The sequence below is a fragment of the Crotalus tigris genome, unplaced genomic scaffold (assembly GCF_016545835.1).
Source record: "Crotalus tigris isolate CLP2741 ecotype Arizona unplaced genomic scaffold, ASM1654583v1 scf7180000017551.9496454, whole genome shotgun sequence".
NCBI classification, from domain to species: domain Eukaryota; kingdom Metazoa; phylum Chordata; class Lepidosauria; order Squamata; family Viperidae; genus Crotalus; species Crotalus tigris.
In genome coordinates this window covers 5589617-5604391 of record NW_024096469.1, presented here as the reverse complement: position 1 = coordinate 5604391, position 14775 = coordinate 5589617, and the positions used below count along the sequence as shown (strand labels likewise).

The following is a 14775-nucleotide window of genomic DNA, read 5'->3' as shown; positions in this document are numbered from 1 at the left end:
CTCCTTTTCTTCCACAGAGCTTCCCTTTTTCTCTGCCCATCATTCATTCAGTCTGCTTAGAGATCTGTCTGCTAATATTGTCTTATTCTTTCTTTTTCTGCAGCCATTTGAATTTCAATACTTTTATCTCCTTTCTTTTTCTTCCTTAATCATTTTTGTCCAAGAATCACAACTGACATCAACAAAAGAGAGAGAGAGAGAGCTCTCTCATGGACATTCTAACCCTTTATCTAAGGTGACCAACCGTCCTCCTTTAGGGAGGACAGTCCTCCTTTTTTAAGTTCTGTCCTCCCTCGAAAAGTGTCCTCCTACATGTCCTCCTTTTTGATATTTGAAGACTAATCTGCAGGGCTTTTTTTTCTCATAGAACGCTCAGAATGGTGTTCCGGCACCTTTTTTTGATGTTTTTTTTTCAACTTTTTCATGAGCTTTTCTACTCCCCCTATTGGCTTTTGAAAGCCAATAGGAATTGCTGCTGAGCGTGCCAAAACACCCGGTCAGCAAACTTTGCACATGTAAGTTGTCTGCAGCGAAGGCGAATTGGCAGGAACTTTGCACTCCTCCCTGCTACCCAACTACACCATCTCCTAGTTAGTTCCAAAGATACCTGGAGGAGACTGGAGCGGTGATGCCATGGTAACTTTCTCTTGATCTTCAGCCCTGCTAGGGCAATAATGGCTGCAGGCGCAAGAGGCAGGGCAGTGGGGCTGCTGCGGGCAGGGGTGTGATGGGCGGCAGTGGCCGGCTGTGCCCTGTGCTGTGAGAGCCGCGGGGTCTGCTCTACACGGGGCTGTGCAGAGTGGGCGGTGGTGCTGATGGGGCAGCTGCAGGTGGGGTGTGTCGATGGCAGGCTGCCCCCCCGGGGCTTGAGCCGGCACAGCTGGTGCTTTGGGAGCTGCGGGGCCCGCTCTACACAGTGGGGCAGCAGTGCTGGCGGGGCGGCTGGGGGCGGGGGCGTGGCATGTAAGCATAATTACAGTATAAAATGTTATTGTTACAAATGTTTTTATTATGCATTTATCATATTATAGTGTATTCTGCATTATTGTTGCAATGAATAAAATGTTTCTTTTATTTACGATATTTTTTCTTCAATTTTTTTGTGTCCTCCTTTTCATTGTAAAAAAGTTGATCACCTTACTTTATCTCATTTTATTCTTCATTCATACTCTCAATTTTTCATCATAAATAATGAAATTGGTCACAGCAGTACCACATGCTGCACTCCCTTTTGGCATATTTTGGTCAGTCTGCCAGAAACGCAATAAAGGCCTGGTTTTAATCCAAACATGCTTGTGTTGTGGTATTTACCTCAGATTTCTAATCTAGAAATTTTCTTGCAAATCAACAGCATTTCCACCCCCCACAGTTAAAAAGTACAGACAATGCTCTGAGGGGATCATGCCCTACTTTAAAAACAGAAATGTTACAGAAGGAGTTCCTGTCTGGGAGAGAAGAAACAATGCCCTAAATGCACTACATGGTAAATAATTTATAAAGGTAGTCCTCAACTTATGATTACAATTGAACTCAAAATTTCTGTTGTTAAGTGAGATATTTGTTAAGTGAGTTTTGCCCCATTTTACAACCTTTTTTGCCTCAGTTGTTAAGTGAATCACTGCAGCTGATAAGTTAGTAACTCGGTTGTTAAATGAACCTGGTTTCCCCATTGACTTTGCTTGTCAGAAGGCCACAAATATGATCACATGACCTTGAGACACAACAATGGCCATAAATATGAACCAGTTTCCAAGCATCTGAATTTTGATCACAAGATCAGGGGGATGCTGCAAAGGTTGTAACTGTGAAAAACCATCATGAGTCACTTTTTTCAACACCGTTGTAATTTTGAATGGTCACTAAAAGAACTGTTATAAGTCGAGGACTACCTGTATTTATTTGGTTCTGCCATCATTGTGGATGCAGAGCCATATGTGATGTGATATGCTTAAATTGAGCATATTTTTAATCTCTTAGTTCTCTTCCTCAGTTTCTCTTTATTGAATACATATTGGAAATTACGTCATGCATGTGTGTGTAAATTCTCGTTACTGAAGTATTGCTGAGTGACTCTTTTTATGACCATTAAAGCAATTACTATTGACAGAAAGGATCTGATTAAACCTGATTCATTGCTTCTCTGAAATATTTTTTTTTCTATCTCCAGGAAAATGCAGAGTTGTTCAAGGCTGACAAGACAACTGTAATATGGTCTCATTATGTAGAATATATAGATGAAATAATCTTAGATGGATACTTTAAGTTTATACGCAAATCACTGCAGTTTCTACTCAGCAATATGGCAGCAGATGTAAGTAAATGAAATTTCAGAAGTATTTTTTTATTTAATGCTACCTTTAAAACACAAAGGTATTAATGGGCACAATCTTGCATTTGTTACTAATTTGAAGATGTTTGCATCAAAACTCAATAAATTAAAACTCTGTGGTCAAAGACAGTTTTTTAGTATAGGTCGGTAGTCCTTACTTATGACCACCAACTAAGCCCAAAATTTATATTATTAAATAAGACATTTGTTAAGTAAATTTTGCCCCATTTTACAACTTTTCTTGCTACAGTTGTTAAATGAATCACAACAGTTGTTAAGTTAGTGACATGGTTGTTAAGTGAACTGGGCTTCCCCATTGATTTTACTTATCGGAAAGTCACAAAAAGTGATCATATGAGCCTGGGATACTGCGACTGTCATAAAAATATGACAGTCGCAGTTGCCAATCATCTGAATTTTCATCACGTGACCATTAAGATGCTGCAATGGTCATAAGCGTGAAAAACAGTCAGAAGTCACTTTTTTTCAGTGCCATTGTAATTTTGAATGGTCACTAAATGAACTGTTATAAGTCAAGGACTACCTGTAAAAGTCAATTAAGCAAGATGGGTTCGTGCCCACCTACTGGTATTTTTTAATGAGCCAACAGAGCAATCCAAACCTTTTCAAATGGCATTCTCTGAGGTCTTACATGGGTTCAGAAGTGTCCTGTTCCCAACTTTGAAGAGGTGTGCTATTGCGTGTGCATGTGTGTACACACACACACACACACACACACACACACTCATACACAATTGCTCTTTAATAGTCCTCAAAAGGGCACGCTGATGCAAGAGCAATTTTGGATTTACTGGATTCAAAGCTCATTTTCTCTTCTATGTAGCCCACAATTTTTATCCACTCCAGGCAATTGCATGCATATTCCCCTCCCACTGAAACCTATGGGAACTATTCTTTTGAAAACTGTGGAGAAAGTACTGTATGTCCTGCTGCTCCCCACTACTTCTCTTCCCTCATTTTACAATTGTTCTGCAGTTTATTATTACCATTCTCAACCAAACTGAATAACAGATATCAGAAGGATTCAAAATGCAAATAAAGAAAAGGGATATAAAAAAGAGAATTTTCTTTTGAATCCATAAACATACTGGTTTCTTGATGTACCCGCTGATTACATTGTCAGATACTTAAAAACGATTTAATACAGTTTCAGTGAAAGCAAGTCTGCTTTATACATTGAAAATAGGACCATAACAATAAAGATAGGACCAAGGGACCAGTCAGCTTGTAGAAAAGGGAAAAAACTTATTTTGAACATGAGACTGAAAACTGGCAAATGAAAACTGCGCCAATGTGCTTTCAGGCCAATGTTGCCCCCTTATTTGAAGTACGGATGGAGTTGTATAAAGATGACTTAAGGTATCGTCCATCGCTGGAAGTGGGAGCAGAACAAGGTTTTCTGGAAATGGTAGAAAACTTAATGAATGATATCTACGATACAGCAAAGCTTATACCCCGACTGGCTGAAGGGAAATTTAGCTATAAGGTTAGTCCCAATCTATGGATCTTTTTTTCACCTGAATAAATCTAGAACAACTGATAACCACTCAGGCAAGAGTTGACTATTATTCCGGCTCAAAATGCCTTGAGGACATCAAACTAGGTTCCACCTGGCTTTACACAACTTTCTTATTGTTTGTGATGGGGCAAAGAAAGAGCAATGGATATTTATATTTTAAAGAACTGTTAAATGTGCCCCCCCCAATTTCTGCATGCCTATTTTGAGGAGAGAACCATGCAGTGATATATCTAGGGTTGAAAATGAAGATTATAACCAGTGGTGGGATTCAAATATGTGAACAACCGGTTCTCTGTGTGGATGCCACTTCCGAAAGTCCATTCTGGGCCTGGACAAAAAAAATTAGCTACTGGTTCTGCCAAAGTGGTGCGAACTGGCTGAACCCCACCATTGATTATAACCCATGTCCCTACAATGTCTGTTTAGGCAATCTCTAATTGAGCATCCAAGGAACTGCAATTAATGGGCACAGCAGCAAGTAGGCCCAGCAACAGTTTGCAAATCATGAGTGTTATAAATTGGTATTAATGCTCATTGTGACATCCTTTTCTTTTTATTTTTTTTTAAAGGAGGGTTGAGTCAAAGGACAGCTCACTGGTCATCATCATCATGATAGCAGTGGTGATGATTTCCTGTGGGAAGGTAGTATTGCAGACATTCTTCATTCTGTTCCCAAAATAATTGTGTGAGCTGGGATGAGAAAGGGCAATGGGTGAAGAGTGATGCAATGAGCTCCACAATTGAGTGGGAATCCCTGTCCTAGTTCAACAGTTTTAGCAGTATATTACAGTAGCTATTTTGGAAAAAAAAATCCTCTTTTACTATTAAAAACATATTATCCTTTGCAATATTTTCAAGTAATGCACACTGGGGCCCCTAGGGATCTTTTCCCATTTGATTTATAATTTTTGTTCCCAGATAGAGATTTCCTGAAAATTTCTCCTATAGTTAAAAACAAAAATGCAGGAACAGGCAGACACTATGAAAGAAGTAACACAAGCTCTTTCTCAGTAGATAGCAAAGAAGCAACTGTCATATAGAACCCCGGAATACTCTAATTATTAAGTAACAAATAAATAAATGTTCATTTAATACAACACATGACTTCTTTTTTACAGGAGGCAACAAGTTAGTTTGTATAATTATCTAATGCCAGTATGGTCCTTGATGTTTGCAGACTGACTTGGAAGATATGGGAGAACTAATAGAGATGCGGGAGGAAGTGGCAAACATTGTGGTGAATGCCATGAAGCAGGGTGAGGAATATCAAGACTCCTTTGAAAAATACTCCTATCTTTGGATGGATGATCCCCAGGAATTCATGCAGCGCTTCCTCACTTTTGGCCATGCTCTCACACAGGAGGAGCTTGAATCTCATGCCGAAGAGTATTTGCCACATGTTGCACCCACTCTTGAGCAATTCCAGCTACAGGTTAGAAGAGGAGGGGATGGATGTGTCAAGGGAGACTTTCATTCTTTATCTGGCTAAACCAGGGGTAGGCAGCCTTGGCTCTTTTATGACTGGTGGACTTCAACTCCCAGAATTCTGGGAGTTGAAGTCCACGAGTCATAAAAGAGCCAAGGTTGCCTACCCCTGGGCTAAACCATAGAGTGTAATATTATGGGGATATCTCCTACCCTGTTTCCTTAACCTGTAATAGCCACATCACCGCTAATGAGGGTGTGTAAATAATACATCTTGTCAGTGCTTTTTTTGTAAAAAAAAAAAAAAAAGGTGCCAGAACTCACACACGTCTTATAACCCGCTTTGCCTACCTTACAAAGTTCCATCCAAAAAAGGTGCTGGAACTCCGTTCTGGGCATTCTATGACAAAAAAAGCCCTGCATCTTGTGCAGTAGTAGGATTCAAATATGTGAACAACTGGTTCTCTGTGTGGATGCCGCTTCCAGAAGTCCATTCTGGGTCTGGGTAACAAAAAATTAGCTACCGGTTCTGCAGAAGTGGTGCGAACTGGCTGAATCCCATTACTGATCTTGTGTCTTCTTTCAGTGGCTTCATTTCAATCATTCTCTTTCCATCTCTCTGTTCAGCCCTATTTGTTTTATAATGCCCCAAATCTGATTCTTAGAATATTGTTTCCTATCTTTGGTCTGTAAGATTGATTTTAATAAGAATGTGCATCTAGTGTCTCTTCTAATTTCTACATTTTAATAATGGTCACCACATAAATTATACAAATGCCCAATGGTGTTTTTTTTTAACCTGAAAATTGTTTTGTCCTCAATATCTGTGCTTTCTTTTCTTCATCTTTTGTAAAGTATTTTTGCTAATCATCCACAACCAGAAGAGGGTGCTCTGTCCCTAGAAAAGATAGCCTCCCCCCCCCACCTTTTTTCAATTCTGCAGCAGTAATGGGAAGTTGACTATGCAGACTTTGTAGCACACATTTATACTCCAGTCACCTGTATGTCTTCCATCAGTGAAAGAGTTAGAAAAGATAGGCAGCAGGAAGGTTTATGTAGAAATCCTACTCTACTAGGTCCATTTCTGTTCTGAACTTTTTTTTTGTTTTCTAGATTGATACATATGAAAAACTATATGAAGAAGTATCCAAGTTTGATAATACCAAAGTGTTCAATGGTTGGCTGCAAAGTGACTGTCGGCCCTTCAAGCAAGCACTCCTGAACACTATCAAACGCTGGAGTTTAATGTTCAAGCAGCACCTCATCAATCATGTCACTAATAGGTAGGATGAGAAACTATTTTGACAATTTCCAAACATCTGATAACACAACTCTTCCCCCCCCCCACACCAATAAGGATGTGTTCAAGGCAATCACAGTGATTACCTTCAGAAATTGGCTATTTGTAATTAGGAAGCCCACAAGTAGGACATGGATGTAATAACACCTCTCCCACTTGAATTAGCTATCAACTGTACTGAATAAACACGCCAACTCTGATTGTGAAAATGTCACACAATATGATAGCTAGTAATTTCTGGTGGCCTTATCCTTTGTCAATTTGTCTAATCTAGTTCTAAAGCTATCTGAGTTAGTAGCCACTTCCACATGTTGTGGGAGGCAGCACCAAATTTAATCATGTACCTTGTAAAGAAACACTTTCTTTTTTCTATTCTGTATCTCCAACTATCCCTGGATGATTCCAGTGTTGGGATTAAAAGTTAGACCTCTGGGGAAAAAAATCTTCCTCCCCCCAGCTGTCTTCTCTCAGCAGAGAAAGACAGAAAACATGGCTAGGCTAAGAAGATGAGACAGCATGTTGCCTCTCAGATAAAAAAAAAAATTCTCAGAGGGTATCATTGCTTTCTATGACAAAAAGAAACACTACTGACTATGAAAGCTGAAGATGTAAGTTTATTAGTGTTTATATAAAACCACTTTTTAAATTTGCTGTAAAATAGACTAACATGGCTACTCTCTAAAGTTCAAATCAATGTTATTTCTGCATTGAAGAAGCATTGAAGAGAGCCAGAATATCACTTTTCTGCCCTTTATAGCCTTCAAGAGCTTGCTACTTTCATGAAAGAGGCAAATGCAGGCTTAACTAAACCAGTGAAAGAAGGTGACTATGATGGGCTTGTTGAAGTGATGGCACACTTGATGAGAGTCAAAGAGAGACAAGTAGCTACTGACAATATGTTTGAGCCCCTAAAGCAGACTATTGAATTACTAAAATTGTATGGAGAAGAAATGCCTGAAGAGATCCATATGCAGTTGCATGTAAGTATACCAGCAGTAATTTTCACTAGATACAATTAGCCATTAGTTATCTTTTTTTAAAAAAAAAAATACTTTGGATATAGTATAAAATGATAGGATTCCTTTTGTACAATATAAACAATCCCAAACATCAAATGTTTTTATATTTCCTATATGCTGGAATAGAAAGAAGTGCAGAACATTTAGAGAAAAAATAATTTAGGAAAGTAAATACCTAATAAAACTCTAAATTTATACAATCTGCAGGGATCCATTCTATAATTCTGTTTCAACTGTCTGAGATCCAGTGTGATCTGTCATAGATGTTGTATTGTGTACTTTACTGTTAACTCTGCTGAAACTGGTATTCAAAAAGTCACAAATATAAATCGACCAAGTCCTCAATAAATTTTACATCCTCTTATTTAGCTATCTGACTTCTTTATTTTCTTTTTTTCTCCTCATATTACCTATAATAGTCTGTATTTATTTCTCTCATCCAAAGGTCTCTCACAGCTGCATGAACAAAATGTCTACTTTTATTTTTTGATGTTATATTTTTTGTATTTTAGGATTTGCCAGAACAATGGAACAACACCAAAAAGTTGTCCTTCCAAGTCAAACAAAATGTGGCTCCTCTACAAGCCAGTGAAGTTACAATCATCCGAAGGAAATGCCAACAATTTGAGGTATGTTTTATGATTAAACTCCAACTTTGCTCAAACTCCCTCAAGTAGCAATGGATACAGCATAGATTAAGCACATTAGGGGACGAAAGACACTTAAGATGGATACTTGCCACTGCTTGCAGCAAGGTCCCGTTCCACAAGAGGGCCCCTTTTCCAACACTTATTTTCCAACACTTCTGGGGTTTGGGGTTTCCACTCATTAAAATTCTTGGGGAGAAAAGGAAACATCACCAGTCTGGGGCAGTCTCTTGGACCAGCAGATTGCATCAGTGCAAGAGATTCAGAGCCAGGCTGCAAAAAATCAAAACAATAAAAAATGAGACTTTTCAGTACAGATAGTCCTCGACTTACAACAATTCATTTAGTGACCGTACAAAGTTCAATGGCACTGAAAAAAGTGACTTATGACCGTTTTTCATAATTATGATGTTTTCAGCATCCCCGTGATCATCTGATCAAAATTCAGATGCTTAGAAACTGGTTCATATTTATGATCATGGCTGTGTCCCAAGATCATGTGATCCCTTTTGCAACCTTCTGTCAAGTAAAGTCCATGGGGAAGCCAGATTTACTTAACAACTGGTTATTGACTTATCAGCTGCAGTAGTTCACTTAACAACTGAGGCAAGAAAGGTAGTAAAATGGGGCAAAATTCACTTAACAAATGTCTCACTTAACAATAGAAATGTTGGTGTCAACTGTGGTTGTACATCAAGGACTACCTGTGGTCCTTTGCTGCTGTCCAGTGGGTGCCCTACTTTATGCACGCTGAGGTTGGCTATTTTGCTGCCTTTGCTCCCCTCTGCCTACATCTGACTGCCATGCCACCCACTGAGCGCTCTACATGCACAAGCCAGCCCTGCAACTGACCATGGCCAGATTAGTAGTTGTTGTTTTTTTTAAAAAAATGACAGCCAGATGACTGAGGCCCTGCCCTTGTTTGGCTGCAGGAGAGTTACTATCCTTACATTAACAACAGTTACCTTACAGGAGATTGCAGATTCTGAGAGTTGCTCTCCCTCACACTAGGTTGTGCCAGGCTGGCAGAGTGGACTGTTTTAAAGAGTGATGGTCTTCCCCAGTGGCAGGATTCAGCCGGTTTGCACCACTTCGGCAGAACCGGTAGCTAATTTTTTGTTGCCCAGGCCCAGAATGGACTTCCGGAAGCAGCATCCACACAGAGAACCGGTTGTTCACCACTGGTCTTCCCCAAGCTTTGCCCTGATTGCTATCAGTAAATGTTACAATCCAAGTTCATTATCATTCTGAACTGGTGGCAGCCAATATTGGTTCATAATTTTAGACTGCTGCAGTCATGCAACTCTTGGTGGCTTATAAGAAATAAAATATACATAATACAATAACATCATTATCACCATTATCAAAAATGTAATCATAAAAAGTATATTCACAAGTGTATTGTGAAAAGTGTAACATAGAAACAATTCTTAAGTATTATTTTACTACCTTAAAAAAGGCCCTCTAGAAAAGCCCCATCTCCTTCTTTCAGAAGGCCAACAAGGTTAAGGCAGTTAATCTCCAGTGATAAACTATTCCTTAGCATGTAAGTCATAATGAAGAAGCATCTCCTCCCAGCTCCAGTCCTTCTGTTCTGATGGTAGTGCGGACTAACAGCAAATTTTTCATATTGGACAGGCCAATTCTGGTTGAAGGAAGAGGTCCTTAAGTGTTCCAGTGTTGCATTTAGTAATTATTAATTTCCTGTTCAAAATTTCCTTTCTCTTTTTTGTTCAGATTAAACAACATGAGTTCAGAGAGAAATTCCGAATCGATGCACCTTTCACTTTTGTTGATCCAGACCCATATAAATCCTTAACCAAGGTAATAATTTGCTAAGACAGTGCTTTCCAAACCTGGGAAAACTACCCCAAGTTGGGTAAAAATGTTTTTCTTTGGGGGGGGTAACAACACACAAACCCATTAAGCAGACATTTACATTGACTTAAAGACTGTCACATATACTAAAATATACTCAAAAATCTCCCAACGTATTTTTATTAAGATAAAAATCAATGAAATTACCAATGTTTATTTGTTGAAATGACATTATAAATATTATTGTCTTTATAATACTGGTAGTCCTAGAGCTAAATTCACTGATCATTCGAAGTTACAACAGTGCTGAAGGAAGGGACTTACAACTGGCCATCAAAGTTTGATAAAACTTTCTGATAAGCCATGTTTGGTAATGAAGGAAAAAGTTTGGGAAGCACCGTACTAAGACGTGGAAATGTCTATCTGGGTAATATTGTATGGATTTCAAAGAATAACTGCTCTAATACAGACATGTCAAACACAAGGCCCGGGGGCCAGATGCGGCACGCAAAGTGGTTTCATGTGGCCAGCGAAGCCATCCTGGAAACAGTGAGGGAATGGCCCCCATTGCCTTGGTCCTGGCCCAGGCTGGCCGGGAGCCAATGTACAATTTTGTGGTGGCCCTCTATGCTGAAACGCATTCAGTCTTAGCTCCACAAAGCCATCTGGAAACAGCGAGGAACCAGCCCCTGCTGCAATGGCCCTGCCCCCTGGGTGCATGTTGAGGAGGTGTCATCCTTTGTGAGGAATGAAGAAATGCACCATCGCCTGGAAGTGGCCAGCAAATGGCCCTCGCCTACTTCACATATCCGGCTTGATGGGCTCTGGTGGAGGAGTTTCAGCAGGCAGTGAGGCTCCTCCAGTAGACCATGCCTTGGCACTTTCCCCGGTCTCACCCCCTTCTGCCAGAGACCCTCAGAACTGTCCCACTCCTGCCCAGGCCCCCACAGGCACCCTTGATGCAAATGATGTAGAGCTGGCCATGCCCACCCAATAGGCCACACCCACTCCATCCACATCTACCCAATAGGCCACACCCACCCTGGCCACACCCACCCGCCCCCCCCGAGGGCAACCACAATGCTGATGCGGCCCTCAATGAAATTGAGTTTGACACCCCTGCTCTAATACATATGCAACACTTTTAGTGCCACAGTAAAATTCCCAGAGCGATTGAGCTCTGTTGTTTCCTTTTGTTATGTTATATGTCATTAATAATTGTCACATGTGCTATCAACCATGCATCAAGAAGGCTTCAATAAGGTCTTGAAGAATGGCCTGGAGTGCCATGTTCCTGGCTTTAATGCTACTGAGAAGATAGACAGTAAAGGTCTAATTTCTGTACTTAGCAAGTGGAAACCAATGCCTTTTCATTGTGTGCTTTCAGCAACAAAAAATGATTACTGGTATGGAAAAAGAGATGGAAGCCCTATCCAAATCTGCAAGCTTGTTTGAAGTATCTGTTCCAGACTACAAGCAGCTAAAAGCATGCCATAAGGAAGTGCGCTTGCTCAAGGAGCTCTGGGACATGATTGTCTTGGTAAGACTTTGAAGTGTAATTTGTGGAATGGGACAAGTGCTAAACTCTGAACCAAAATGGCAGGTCTTGAAAACAACAAAAAACAGAAAAAGTGAATTACTGAGGGAAGAAAATCCCAAGTTAGATCAATGTTGCTTCTCCTGTAACCCAAGTTTTTTTTGTTTGCTTCTTTGTTTGTTTCATTCTGCTGGTTGATTTCTTTGAGTGACTCTATCACTCTATTTTTGTTTGGAAGTGGAAGTGTGGGCCGAGTGTTTGACGAGCAGAATATTATTTCTTTAATGGTTATATGGTTAGCATGATTTTCTATGTGTAGGATAGAGAGATCAACCTGAGTGTTTGATGGAAGGTATGAGAAGTCGTTGCAATTGATAGGTTCTTGTGAAGGATGAGGGAACTGCATAGGAGAAGAACTTGGTTCTCTCCGGATCCAAAAGGGAACAGCAGGTGCCTTGCCACGTTGCTCATTTGTTTCCTGCTGCGATCTATTGATATAAGCAATTCTGCTTGTGAGTCTTCATGTTTTTTTCATAACAACCCAAAGTGCTAGTTATGTGGGTATCCACAAGGGAGGCAGAAGAGGAAAGTGACAATAATGGGGTGATGATATTGTCTTGTAAGATTCATGATGTATATGTTTGTATCAGATACCATAAAATCATTACAAAAGTTTGTCACTTGCATGATGACATCACTCCCTTGAGCCATGACTTTGATGACATTGTGGCTTGTTACAGACATCTATGACTATTTCCAACTTCTTGGCATTGGGGGGAGTTTTCTATCCTTATTTCTGAAGATATTGGTCGTTTGCCTCTAGAGCAGTGTTTCTCAACCTTGACAATTTTAAGGCATGTGGACTTCAGCTCCCAGAATTCCACAGCCAGCAATGCTGGCTGTGGAATTCTGGGAGTTGAAGTCCACATGCCTTAAAATTGTCAAAGTTGAGAAACACTGCTCTAGAGCATCCAAGAGCAACTTGCTTATGCACCCATTAAATAACAAATCATTTAAAGCTGTGTACTGTCTGTTCCTAATGCAGGAAAACATTTATTTTGAATGGCCCATTTGGGCTACTGAAAAATAGGTTTGAATATCGCATTATTTGCATTAAACAGGGATGAATGGTAGTAAAGGGTTAAAATAGATATCTCGTTACTATAAGTTTTTTCTCCTTTGAGCTATAAAATCTGCAAAGCCTTCAAAATGATTCATAGGTTTTATAAGACTGTTTCTCTACAGAAAAGATTGCACACATATATGCATTTCCATCTAGGTAAATGAAAGCATAAATGATTGGAAAACAACCAAGTGGAAAGAGATTAATGTTGAACAAATGGATCTTGATTGCAAAAAATTCGCTAAGGATGTGAGAAGTTTGGACAAGGAAATGAGACCGTGGGATGCTTTTATAGGACTGGATAATACAGTTAAAAACATGATCACATCTCTTCGAGCTGTGAGTGATCTCCAAAATCCAGCTATCCGAGATAGACATTGGAAAGAACTCATGCAGGCCACTCAGGTAATCTTATGCAGGCTAAAACAAAGACCCACAAGATTGATGATCACCATCATTGTCATCCTCATCATCTTTCTAATTTATGATCTTCCACCCACACATTTGAAGTGTTCCAATAAAGTGAAATGTAAAAAATAGTATCTGTAGAAACCTATATAAAAACAACGTTTTTTAAATTGTTGTACTGTGAGCTGCCTAGAGTTATGGAACATAAGATAAATAGCTATATCAGTCTTTTAAATAAATGAATGAATAAATATATTATAAATAAAGAAAAAGTCATAAAACAGTTAGACCCAAACACTGGTTCTTCTGATTTCTTGTTAATTTGAATATAAATTGAAACTGCAATTATTATAGAATTGCAGAGTAGAATAGGAAGACTACAGATGAGTGTTCAGCTCTGACTGACTGTCCTTCCTTGCACGTCTTCCGTACCAGGTGAGGTTTACCATGTCTGATGAAACAACACTGGCAGATCTGCTTCAGCTGAATCTTCACAAGTTTGAAGATGAGGTTCGCAGCATTGTAGACAAGGCGGTAAAAGAATCTGGGATGGAAAAGGTACTGTTTACCCCATGCCATGACCATTAATTACTCCCTCCTAGGTACATAACACTTTGAAATGACATTGAACAGAGTTGTGATTCTCCTTCTTTTCTTCATTATGTGGGCAAATCTCCACATAATGGGATGTAGTTGATGTTTTGGAATAGCTGAGAACAAAATCTGACTGAGGTCCTACATGTTAGACTGCAGTGTTTTTTTCAAAAGCCATTTCAAAGAGGATGGAATATTTAGATCAGATTGGGATTAGCTGTAGGGGTGATGGCTTACTAAGAACATGTCCCATGGTGCTTTTTTTGGGGTATCTATTTGTATATTTGCATTTGTTTTCTATTTTTTGATATGGTCAAATGACTAAATCAAGTTTCCATTCCATTCCATTGCATTCTATTATTCTTTTCTAATTATTCTTAATTTGTTATTTGTATACCATTTTGAGATAACATGTGCTCATTACTACATTAATCAGAGGTGCATCAGGACAGGGGTTGAAGTCCTACATTTGAAGTCCAGTAATTTTCTGAGCAACATTCAAAGCACTAAGTATCTTGGGATCGTCTGCTGCACGTCAATTTGTCTTCAGGTCATAAATGGAAACTTTTCTCTTAGTGAAAGGATGAAAGCAGAGGGTTACTTCATACCTCTAATGGAACTCTTTCCTAGCAAAGCCACTAGCGACTTTGTTTTTTTCTTGGCCTTTTAGCACCAAGGAGATACATGTTTATTCTTTGCAGAGCTTTTAAGTTTGCTGTCTTAACCTATTGTAACTGCTGTTTCAATGCTGGTTTTACTCAGAGTAATTTGTTTTGCAGTGTTGCATTGTTTGTTCTTTTATTGGGAACTGTTCTGGAACACAGCATATACAACATATAAAATAACCCTGCTGTGTAAAGTCTGGAACAGTGTGCTGTGCTTGCCAAATTATGTTCCTCATTAGCTGGTACTATACAAAATTTTGACCAGGAATGGAGCTGTCTTCTTTAATATTTGACTTCCTTTTAAAGTCCTATATTCATGAGTAAGAAAATAGTGCACAAAGGATCCCATTGGCTTCAGTTCCTATGATTC

The 14775-nt window shown here is 39.4% G+C and overlaps 1 protein-coding gene across 1 annotated transcript in view; it reads left to right on the top strand.

The window, feature by feature from the left end:
- Window positions 1-14775, top strand: part of DNAH17 (dynein axonemal heavy chain 17) — a 120822-nt gene that overhangs the window by 26409 nt on the left and 79638 nt on the right. The window contains exons 17-26 of the mRNA XM_039345129.1: window positions 2168-2311; window positions 3654-3836; window positions 5047-5301; window positions 6408-6577; window positions 7352-7574; window positions 8126-8242; window positions 9998-10084; window positions 11466-11618; window positions 12895-13143; window positions 13582-13704. Coding sequence (XP_039201063.1) covers window positions 2168-2311; window positions 3654-3836; window positions 5047-5301; window positions 6408-6577; window positions 7352-7574; window positions 8126-8242; window positions 9998-10084; window positions 11466-11618; window positions 12895-13143; window positions 13582-13704 — 1704 coding nt within the window. The remainder of the gene's footprint in view (window positions 1-2167; window positions 2312-3653; window positions 3837-5046; window positions 5302-6407; window positions 6578-7351; window positions 7575-8125; window positions 8243-9997; window positions 10085-11465; window positions 11619-12894; window positions 13144-13581; window positions 13705-14775) is intronic.